This window comes from Hyperoodon ampullatus, assembly GCF_949752795.1.
Source record: "Hyperoodon ampullatus genome assembly, chromosome: 4".
Taxonomy (NCBI): domain Eukaryota; kingdom Metazoa; phylum Chordata; class Mammalia; order Artiodactyla; family Ziphiidae; genus Hyperoodon; species Hyperoodon ampullatus.
In genome coordinates, this window is record NC_136917.1 from 3,693,860 (window position 1) to 3,706,292 (window position 12,433).

Here is a 12,433-nt window from a genome sequence, read left to right on the forward strand (position 1 = left end):
TTAAGATATCCTTCATCATATTGATACAATATTGCCTATATCTTAGATTATAACTGAGAGCGTATACTATAAAATCTTTTTACTGTTCACGAAAGTTTCTCTAAAGTTTTTGGTTACGTTCAAGTCTCCTTATCAGGACAGCTATACCCCAAAGCAAGATTTTTATTTGAATAAAAAGGGGCCCATAAGTTGAAATAAATAACAGTATAAAATATATATTTACAAACATTTATGTTTACTAACATAAATATTAATTTATATTACATGTAGGCATAATAGAAGATGATAAAAAGATAACTCTAATGAAGACGAGGAAAAATACAAAACCAAATCAGGGATTCAGGTCTCTTTTTGTCAACACAACACACAAATGCCCCAAATGCTATATGTAATTAGCTGTAAACATCTCATAACAAACCAAACATCCAGGGGGCTCCCTCTGCCCAGGATGCATTACCGGATGTGGTACGCCCTGAAGCACTTGGCATGGACGCCCTTCTGGCACTTCTCACAGCGGGTGTTGGTCTGTGAGTGGCACAGGGCACACCGGGTCCTCTTGTCCTGGTGGATGATCCAGTGCCCAATCATGTCAAAGCGGCTCTCGGTTTCCAGCCGCCTGCTTCTCCTCCCTTGGGATGATGTATCCGCGTTACTCTCAAGGTACACGCAGGCCACATATCTCCGGAAGGCCAGAAGGTCCACCTGGGCATCACGGCAGCATATCCTGTGCAGCTGCCATGCATTGTTAAGAGCAGCGTCAATAACATAGCCAATGAAACTCGAGTACCACTTCATACCCCGGATCTTCACCTTGTACTTGGCAATGTTCTGGTCCATGCGGCCGACACCCCCGACCTTCTCCTGGTACAGCCTCAGCAGGGATGGCTGATGAACCTGGGCCTGCGTCTTGGCTGCTCCCGAGTGATGGTTGGTCAGCCCCACTGGCTCTATGCCCACAGCGTTGGAGCAGATGTTGACCACACTGCTATCATGCCAGCGGCACACGATGATCTCCTCACTCTCATCAACTTTGTAATCAAACGAACCCCTCTTCATTCTCTTCAGTTCTTTGGGATCTTTAAGGGGACATCGTTCAGTTCTGTACTCACGAACAGTTCCTGTGGCCTTCACTCCTTTCTTCCTTAAAATGGACATCAATTTGACACTTGTAAAAACCTTGTCAAAAAATATGTGGTATGGCAGACACCCACGTGTCTGAAGTGCATCCACAAATTTCACCACCATACTGCCTCCTAGGTCCAGGCCCCTGTCTGGCTTAGTGAACAGTGTGCCCTGTGAGGGCTCGAACCACACCAAATAGCCCCTGCTGGTCGTCCCACACCAGATCTTGTAGCCCAGCCGCACAGGTTTCCCCGCAGGCAGATGCTTGGACCCCCGGTGTCCAAAGTACTCACACATAGACTCGCCAAAGCTGTAGAACTCTTCCAAGGGGGCATGCTTCTGGAAATTGTAGTTCATGCGGACAATGAGAGGCCTCACCTTGGCAAACCTATCACTTTCATCAAGCTCATTGTTATCTGCAAAATGCAGGTATGAGAAGATCAGTTCAAATCTGTCCCTTCTAATTGCATCAGCCACAAGATGATGATGTGAATCAGGGGATGTTTCCCAAAACATCCTTCTCCTTGGATAGGAGATATACCCACTTAAAATCAAAATGCCCAAAACACACTTCAATTCCTGGGCTGTGAGACCCAGGTTGACATTCTTCTGCCAAGCATAACGATTGGTTTCATTAACAATGAAATTAATTGTTCCTTCATCAAAAAACAATTCAAAGAGGCCGACAGGACTCAGTTCCTGGCTTTTGAGATCCTCCATATGAGGATCTGATGCTGTCCAACTGGTGAAGTCCGGGCAGATATCTCTTTTGGTCCAAACATGTTGAGGTTCCACTACTGCCTTTTGCTTCTTCATGGCTGGCTGCAGCTGCAGGTCATCATCATCCTCCCCGGTGCCAGAGTCCTCAGGCACAACAAAGGCATGCAGCACATTGCCAGGCAGGTGGGTTCCTCGCCGGCCATCTTCGTCACCTGAGTCCTCATCAGTGAAGTCCCCTGAAGCATTGTTGGGTGGTGCAATGAAGATCTCCTCCCTACTCTGGCCAGACTCCTCCTGCTCCAGAGCATTCAGAACCTCAAGCAACTTCATGGACTTCAGCTTTGAGCTGGTTCTTCTCCCAGTAGTGAGGCTGCTGCGATGACAGGAAACAGAAGGAAGAGAGGCCATGCAGGAAAGCCAGTGCTTCAGCAGAAAACTCCACTAAAGCATTGACCAAGAGGAGGGCACTCCCACTGCAACAGCATCTTGGACCTAACACCATAAGGCATAGTGCCAGATAAGTGAATTTTCCAGACAAACACAAATTATTCATCTAAGTGCAGAAGTATTTTAATGAAGGGAGACATTCTAAAGAGGTATTCCATACTTCCTTTCCTTCTTAAATAAAGTGTCTGAATAGAGGATCCCCTTTAGTGATGAATCCAGGTGCCACTGTTATCACCTGGTTAACAGTAACTGTCAACGGGAAGGCTCAGCTGCTGAAGTGACATCCACCGATGCCTCCTGACTCAGTGGCCCTAGCAGCTCTGCTTTCATGCTTCTGCCTTATCTGTCTCTTCCCTTTTTCTTATTCACTTGGCATATATAAGTTTCCTCACCTCCCAAATACACAAACTCTCCCGACTTGAACTCTCACTACCCAAATTCAGGACCTAAATAGGTTCAGACAGATTTTCACAAAGCTCCCTCAACATCTGATATCCTACTGCACACTAACGTGCTAAATAGATTTGGAAACATGGAAAGCCCTGCTATTCTAACTCTCCCTGTGCATGTAGGAACCAAATACAAGAAATATTTGTATTTAGTGGGCACCAACCACGAGCAGGTGCTGCCCAGGGGCTGGCAGTGGGCACACTCCACTCCCTGACCTGCATAGCACTTGTTTCCAAATGGAGGAGACAGATGACACATCAACAAACACGTAGCTATGCAGGACGGCATCAGGTAGCGATGAGGGCCATCCTGAATGAGGGATAGAGAGTGCAGCAAAGGAATAGGGCTGGGGGTGCTACTTGAGATGTATGATGAGGGAAGGCTCACAGGGCAGATGGCCTGGAGAGGTGAAGGAGTGAGCCTTGCAGACAGCTGGAGACTGGGTGTCCCAGAGGGAGAGAAAGAACTGTAGGTAGGTACGAGGCCCTGTGGTTGAAGGGACTTGATATCTATGAACAGCAAGGAGGTTAGTGACACTGCAGGTGTAGTGAAGGGAGGAGGGCAGAGCAGAGGTAGCTGGGTCCAGGGCCGAGGCCCCACAGGGTTCCAGAGGTCCTCATCAGGCCTTCCAGTCGTATTCAGTTATCACAGGAAGCCCCTGAGGGGATAGAGCAGGACAGTGAGGGGTCAGATACATTACTCTGGCTATGAGAATAGACTGGACTTGGGAAGGTGGGCACTGCTGCTGCCCTATGCCTTGGCCTCTGCATGAGAAAAGCCATGTACCAGAGGGAGGATGCAGGCTTTACCACAAAGGCTATTTCTCTGCCTGCTCTTAGGCTTTGGAGTTTAAGCTGCATTAGAGATTCATTCCAACCTCCCTTCCAGGACACTGACTCCACCAGCCACCCCTGCTGGAGGCTAGAGCACAAGAAGTCTGACCTCTGGGGATACGAGGTATGCCTCAAGCTCTCCATGGCCAGCCAGAAAGGGAGAGGAAACCTGAAGCTCTTTCTTTCCATGGACCTCGAACTAAGACACATTCTGAAAGGGTAACAGCCATCTTCATGCCTCCCCTGACCTCCCCTGGTCTACAGCAGCAGATCCAGGCCTGCCCAGCCACAATCTCTGCTAGTCTCACCACTCAAACAGGCCCTCAAACACCTCTGTGCATACCTGTTCAAACCCTTAGAGTGAGAAAGCCTGCAGGAACTGAGGCAGCCCCACAGACAACCATCTTGTGTCTTGAAAGATGAGGAAAGTAAATCACGTTTTTAGATCAAGTGCAGAACTAGAGCTACACAGCTGCACCCGTACTGTACCATACACACTCCTTTGTCTGCCTTGTCTTTTCTCCAGTCTCCCTCTCTCCTCTCCCTCCTTGGTGCTTCATAGACACCACAAGTGCTTAGGGTGGCCAGCAGGACTGAGAACTGAAAATGTTATAGACTTGGTCTTTCAAAAGTAGAGAAGTAAATAATTAGCCTTGCATAACATGGGTGTGAACTATGTGAGTCCACTTATACATAGATTTTTTTCGGTAAATACGTCCTGGAATACTACATGATCCTCAGTTGGTTGGAACCGCCAGTGCAGAGGGCCCGATTATAAAGTTATACACAGATTTTCAAATGTGCAGAGTCAGCACCCCTAATCCCCATGTGTTCGAGAGTCAACTGTACTTGCATAGAGCCTTTCATCAAACATTACTCCTACCTTGATGATGAAGCCATGGTATACTGTGAACATGAGGTTGTCTTTACTTGCAGAGTCTAAGAATCTGTAAGACAACAGAAGTCAGTTTTAAGAAATCATATCTTAATTAGCAAAGGAATAGGACCTTCTCTACCATTTAAGGGAAAAAAAATCTCAAGATTCACTATCAACCAGAGGGAAATGGATCAAGTACACACAGGAAATGATGTGTAGTTGACTGGCTAGCCAGAGAGAAAACGAACAAGCTCCCCCATCTCACACCTCACAACAAAATAGTCAGAACTACTGGCATTTTGTTTCTTGTGGGGGGCTGTCCTATGTATTATGTGATGTTTAACAGCATCCTAGGCCTCCATCTACTAGATACCAATAGAACAACTACCCCACTAGTTGTGAAAAACAAAAAGGTTCTAGACAAATGTCCTCTGGTGGGGAGAGTAGGAGGTAAAATCTCGCCTGGTTGATGACTACTGTCCTACATCAGCACTGCCAATAGAACTTGCCATAATGATAGAAATGTTTTATATCAGTGCTGTCCAATATGGTAGCCATGAGCCACATATGGGTATTAAGCACTGGATATATGGCTAGTGTGACTGAGAAATTGAATTTTTAATTTTATGTAATTTTAAGTAATTCAAATTTAAATAGTCACATGTGGATGGTGGCTACGATATTAGATAGTGAAGTCCTAGATGTATTAAGTATTAATTGGAAAAAAGCAAAACTTTTAAAGTATATTAATGACCACAGAGGGAAACCTTTCATATAGAAAACACAGAAACTTAAAGGGGGGTGGATAATTTTAACTACATCAAACTTCCAACAAATCTGTAGTAGGCATAAGGCCCAAAGAACCCCAAATAGGTTGAACTCAAATAGGGCTACATCAAGACACATTATAATTAAATTGTCAAAAGTCTAAAACAAAGAAAGAATTTGGAAAGCAGCAAGAGAAAGAGAAATTACATACAGGGGAATCCCTATAAGACTAGTAGCAGATTTTTCAACAGAAATTTTTCAGACCAGGAGAGAATGGGATGATATATTGAAAATGTAGAAAGAAAAAACTATCAACTAAGAATGTTATTCCCAGCAAGCTGTCCTTCAAAATTGAAGAAGACAGAAAGACTTTAACAAGCAAACAAAAGCTGAGGGTGTTCATACCACAAGACCTGCTTTAAAAAAAATGCTAAAAGGAATTCTTCAAGTAAAAGTAAAAGGGCACTAATTACATCATAAAATCATATGAAGACAGTGTAAAACTCATTGGTAATGGTAACTATAAAGTCAGTCAGGTAAAAGGGGTGTAAAATTCACTAACAACTATAGATTTAAAGTTAAAAGTTAATGCATATATGTAGAATCTAGAAAAATGGTACCGATGAACAGGTCTGCAAGGCAGAAATAGAGACACAGATGTAGAGAACAAATGTATGGACACCAAGGGGGGAAAGCTGGGGGAGGGGAGTGGGGGGGTGGGATGAATTGGGAGATTGGGATTGACATATATACACTAATATGTATAAAGTAGATAACTAATAAGAACCTGCTGTATAGCACAGGGAACTCTACTTCGTTTTACTGTACAGTAGAAACTAACACAACATTGTAAAACAACTATACCCCAATTTTAAAAAAAGGAAAAAACACATTTTAAAACAACTATAACTACAATAATCTGTTATTAGACACATACTATAAAAAGTATGTAAACTGTAGCATCAATAATCTAAAATGTGAGGGGGAGGAGAAGTAAAAGAGTAAAGTTTAGAAATGTTATAGAAGTTAAGGTGTTACCAGTTTAAAATAGGTTGTTATCATTTCAAGATTATTTTATGTAAACCTCATGGCAAACACAAAAGAAAAACTTATTGTAGTTACACAAAAGAATATGATAAAGAAGTCAAAGCATAATAATAGAGTAATTCACCAAATCATAAAAGAACACAACAGGAATAGAAAAAACAAAGGATTTATAAAACAGAAAACGATGAGCAAAATGAAAAGTTAGTCCTTACCTATCAATAATTACTTTAAATGTAAATTCATTAAATTATCAAACCAAAAGTCACGGAATGGCTTAATGGATAAAAAAATAAGATCCAATGATATTCTACTGACAAGATACTCACTTGACCTTTAAATATACACATAGGCTGAGTGTAAAAGGATGGAAAAAGATATTTCAAGCAAATAGTAACCAAAAAAAGAAAAAAAAAAGCAGGGGTAGCTATACTTATGTCAGTCGAAATGAACTTTACTAAAATGGAAACAAGAAAATAAGATAATTACATAATGAAAAATAACAATCCATCAAAAGATATAACAATTGTAAATAGTTAAGCACTGAATATTTGAGCACCTAAATATATAAACCAAATACTAAGAGAACAAAAAGGAGAAATAAACAGTGATAAGATAATAGTGGGGGACTTTAATACCCCACTCTCAACAATGGTAGATCATTCAGACAAAGAATCAATAAGGAAACATCAGACTTGAACGTCACTATAGACCAAACGCACATAAAAGACATATACAGAACATTCTATTCAACAATAGAAAAATATACATTCTTCTTAAGCACACATAGAACATTTACTGGGATGTTACATGTTAGGCCACAAAAAAAGTCTTAGCAAATTCAACAAGACCAAAATCATACTAAGTATCTTTCCTGAACACAGTGGTATAAAGCTAGAAATCAGTAACAGGAGGAAAACTGAAAAACTCAAGAATGCATAAAAATAATTTTCCTGAATAACCAATGTAGCAAAGAAGAAATAAAAGGAAAATAAAAAAGTATCTTGAAACAAACAAAAATGGAAACACAATATACGAAAACAGGGGATGTTAGCAAAAGCAGTTCTAAGAGGGAAGTTTATAGCCATAAACACATACAGAAAGAAAAGAGAACTATCTCTAATAAACAACCCAACTTTACACCTCAAGGAACTAGAAAAAAGAACTAGCTAAGCTTAAAGTTAGCAGAAGGAAGGAAACAATAAAGATTAGAGCAGAGGGCTTCCCTGGTGGTGCAGTGGTTGGGAGTCCGCCTGCCGATGCAGGGGACACGGGTTCGTGCCCCGGTCTGGGAGGATCCCACATGCCGTGGAGCGGCTGGGCCCGTGAGCCATGGCCGCTGGGCCTGCGCGTCCGGAGCCTGTGCTCCGCAATGGGAGAGGCCACAGCAGTGAGAGGCCCGCGTACCGCAAAAAAAAAAAAAAAAGAGGGAGAAATTAAGATATTCCCAGACAAACAAAAGTTGAAGGAATTCATTACCACTAGACCCACAATACCAGAAATGCTAAAGAGAGTCCTTAATGTTGAAAGGAAAGGATGCTAGACAGTAACTCAGTCATACTTGAGAAAAGATAAAGTTACCAGCAGTAAGGGTAAATATATAAACCCATATTTTTATTTATTTATTTATTTTTAAACCCATATTTTAAAAAAAAAACATTGTTGTCATTTTAGTTTGTAACTCCACTTCATATTTTCTACAGAATTTAAAAGATGAATGCATAAAAAACAATTATAAATTAAAGATGTAATTTTTGACATCAGTAATATAAGGGGGGAAGAACTTTGTAAGAGAGGAGTTTATGTATGCAACTGAAGCAAAGTTGCTATCAACTGAAATTAGTTATATTAGGATATTCTATATAATCCCACAGTAACTGCAAAAAAAAATCTAAAGAATATGCATGAAAGGAGATTAAAAGGAAATCAAAACATGTCACTGCAAAAAATCAACTAAACACAAAAAAAGGTAGGCAGTAATGGAGGAAAATGAGAGACAACAGAGCTATAAGATAGATAGATGGACACAAAACAAATAGCAATGTGACAAAATAAGTCTCCTCTTTTCAGTAATTATTTTTAAAGTAAATAGATTAAACTATCTAATCAAAAGGCAGATGTGGGGGAGGTGATATCAACAGATGAAGGACTAGGAAGCTCTAGGTCCTCATTCCCCACAGAAATGCAAGTTAACATCAAAATATGGGCCAGAATACCTTTATGAGAACACTATTAAATTGGAAAAACCCAGTTTTCCTCCTCCTGGGTAGGAAAAAACCCAGTCTTTCCCTCCTTTGTTTCTCTCCTGTGTGTCTTCTTTACCACTTGCACAGAACACTTCACTTCTGACACTTCTAGTGACCAAATTCGGCGTGGGGGGGTCCGCACAAGTAACTCTCTGCAACACCAGCTGGGTGTCCAACAATTCTGACACTATCTACCTGGAGACAGTGTCAGATACCACAGGCTAAGGGCTCAGTACCACAAAACTGCTCCCCACATCAGATGCCAATTACAAGTAGTAGGTCCCCGGGTTACCCACAATTTCTGTCTGACTTGGCTACAAATCAGGGGTTCCCATGATCCCTTCCTTGGGTTCATGAATTTGCTAGAGCGGCTCACAGAACTCAGGGAAATGCTTTATGTTTACCAGTTTATTAAAGGGTATGATAAAGGATATAGATGAACAGCCAGATGAAGAGACGCACAGGCCAAGGTATGGGGAAAGGATGCTGAGCTTCCATGCCCTCTTCAGGCATGCCACTCTCGCAGCACCTCCATGTGTTCACTGATCCAGAAGCTCTCTGAATCCCGTACTTTTCGGATTTTCATGGAGGCTTCATCATGGAGGCATGATTTATCATTAATCCCATTTTCAGCTCTTTCCCTTCTCAAGAGAATGGGGAGTGGGTGGGGCTGAAAATTCCAAGCTTCCAATCATGGCTTGGTCTTTCTGGTAACCAGCCCTCATCCAGGAGTCATCCAGGCACCCAAACAGAGTCACCTCGTTAGAACAAAGGACACTCCTATCACGCAGGAAATTACAAGGGTTTCAGGAGCCCTGTGCCAGGAACCCAGGTCAAAAACCAAATATTAGGACAAAAGATGCTCCTAGTGCTCTTATCACATAGGAAATTACAAGGATTTCAGGAGCTCTGTTCCAGGAACTGGGGCAGAGATCTATACATATTTTCTATTATCTCATAGCCCACCCCCTGGGCTCTGGCCACAGACCCCTTACAGCAAAATGATACCCAAGTCAAAAGATAGTGGCACATTACTAGAACCCCATGCAATCATTAATAATCATTCTAGTTCATCATTTTGTTGTATGAGGATGTCTCCCAGGGTTAGGCCACTCCAGTTTGCAGTCTTTCATTCGATCGTATCAGGTTCCAAAAGCAGGAGTGGTTTCAGCAAACATATGGCTTCACTCTTTCAGACATCTGACATAATTGAGCTAAGAAACAATGTCGTCTCTTGCTCTGAGCTCTTCTGAGGTACTAATGTAATACTGAATTTACCTTTTTACATAACACATTTATTCACTACTTACCCTTAGCTACTATTCCTTCTTCTCTTCATTTATACCCAAACTCTTCCATTTTTGGAAGGTTCATTAGATTCAACCATTGGGCCGGTCTAGGTTTCAGAAAGCAACATTAGCCTAGCAAGTGCCTTCCCTCAGTCCACTCCCATTTAGAGAGGGTGAGGTTACGTAGGTACAGAACTAGTGGGCTATCTTTACCACCAAGCAGTATAGCTGAATTCAGTCTTGTCAGATGGGATGAAGGCACATTCTGCCCCATCAGGCCCTTAGGAATTCTGACATAAGGTTTAAAAATATAGCTATAGTTTCTTGCTTAGCAATCAATCAACTTGTATTTGCAGCCCTGGTCATCAGGTAGGAAAAACAAACAAAAAGTTGAGGTGATGTGAGGAAGAAGAAGAAAAAAGAGAGAGAGAAATAAAAAACTATAGTTATTATACCAACATCCTCCTCCTTTGGCAAGAAAGTAAGTCATATCAGCATCCTTTGTCACCCCTACTTCCCTAGATCCACCAGAAAAATAGAGGAATCTATCCAGTGGGGACACTCTTCTAGTCCCACTCATGTTTAGTATGAGTGGACACTCATGAAGGTGTGTGAAGCCAGCCCTTCAAGCCTTTATCTTCCTCCATTTTAGACAACCAATGTTTCAAATGCCCATTCCAATTCTCTATCAAACTAGTACTCAGAGGAGAATATTTCTCTGCCCATTGTTGGACATTACAGACTGTAAAATGTGTTCCTTGGTCTCAAGAAATGACAGTCAGCAACCCAAATTGGTGCAGTATCTTCTGTTCCAGTTCTTTCACAGTATTCTGAGCGTTTTCATCTACCATTGGGCAGGCATAGCCCTGTCCAGAGTCAGTGTCTATTCCCAGTGTCAGGACCCATTTGTAGCCCCCCATGGCTACTAGCATTGTCTCACATGCCAACCATGATCAGAGCCTTCCCACCAGGGAATCTGCCATATAGCCATATGCAATCTCTGTCTCTCTCATTGACAGAGAGAACTTCTCTTACTGCCATTTTGTGCATGAGAGTACAAGAAGACTACGAGGAAATTCAACCCATCTTTACTTTGCTGCAGTGACCCCTATGTCCATACATTTCACAGACCCAGGTGGCCATCTCAAGGGAGCACACAGGAGTATCTGCTTGCTGATTCCAATCACCTACTAAACCTGGAAAAGAGTTCTTCTGATGGGCATTGACATGTCCTACTTTAATGCACCCCTCAAATTTCCACAAGCCTGTGCCCTACAAGGGCATTCCTTTAATGAGCCAGGTTTCCATTGCCCTCCTGCCTGACCATATGGCCAGTCTATTGGCCAGCATCCATGAATCAATAAAAACCCAAACATAGGGGCTTATACCATTGTTCAATTCTTCCATCAGTGTTAGGAAAACAGCATGCAAGTCAGCCCACCAATCTGATTTGTTTTACCTTCTTCAATCAGAGTGGTGGCCTTCCAAATAGGATGTTGTCCATTCACCTTCTAAATGCCATCCACAAACGAAGCAACTCTTTGTTGGTCAGTTGAGAGTTCTTTATAGGGCACTGTCCAAGTGACCAAAGAATCCAGCAACTCCTCACACAGTTACAGAGTCAGTCCTAGAGAAAAAGAAGCCCCCTATTCGTGAGTATCTCCTTGCACTCCCCAGGCAGCATCATCCTGTATAAACCATTTCTATTTTATTATGAAATCCTTCCAGGCACTGCCATCCCCATTAGAGTGATTCTCTGACATCATCCTACACATTGAGTATTTCAGGTTTTAAGATAATTTTATGTCCTTCAGTCATAGGGGTAGCTTCAATTAATAATGTCAAATGGCAAGATAGTAAATGCCCTTCAAATGGAAATTGTCTAGTATAAATTCCCAGTAGTGATCGCTGGGAGGCACTCACAGGCTTTTTTTTTTTTTTTTTTTTTTTTCCCTCACAGGCTTTTGTCATAAACCGCAGTCTAGGCTCCACGGGCTATCACACAGAGAATCTGTCCCTACCAGCAATCTAACTTCTATTCCACACTCCTTACTGGTTCCTATTGATCATGTCCGATTAATATTGCTCAAAGGGTAGAGTTACATGCCTTTTGTTTACAATATTAGGTAGGGGAAACATCCCCCAGATACAACGTCCATCCCCATAATACAATCAGAAAAAAGAGACGCAGCCACTTCACATAAAGCCTGTTCAAACATCAATTCTACAAACTTCAATCTTAATTCTATCAACCCTCACTGTGGCCTCCATTAGGATCACATCAACAGGCTTTGTCTTACAATATTAGGTAGGGGAAGTATTCCTCGGCCAAACACAATATCGATTCCCATAAAATATTCAGGTAAAGAAGACACAACTTCTTTACATAAGGCTTGCTTAAACATTTCAACTTTCACAATCTTATTAACTCTTACACTTTTTTTTTTTGGCTGTGCCACGCGGCTTGTGGGGATTGTAGTTCCCTGACCAGGGACTGAACCCAGGCCCTTGGCAGTGAAAGCACAAAGTCCTAACCAGTGGACCGCCAGGGAATTCCCAACTCACACTTTTATACTCTCTAAATCTAACTGTAGCCTGTGTCAGGGCTTCACCAATAGGTCTTGGTACCACAGTTCA

General features: G+C 42.0%; 1 protein-coding gene across 1 annotated transcript; it reads right to left on the minus strand.

Moving 5' to 3' along the window:
- Window positions 1-453: 453 nt before the first annotated feature.
- On the minus strand, window positions 454-11,866 carry PGBD2 (piggyBac transposable element derived 2; the record flags this gene model as incomplete). Its single annotated transcript, XM_079703065.1, has 4 exons — window positions 454-2,215; window positions 2,903-3,048; window positions 4,456-4,519; window positions 11,850-11,866. 4 exons carry the CDS (start codon window positions 11,864-11,866, stop codon window positions 454-456), a joined length of 1,989 nt encoding a protein of 662 aa, XP_079559191.1.
- Window positions 11,867-12,433: the final 567 nt, after the last annotated feature.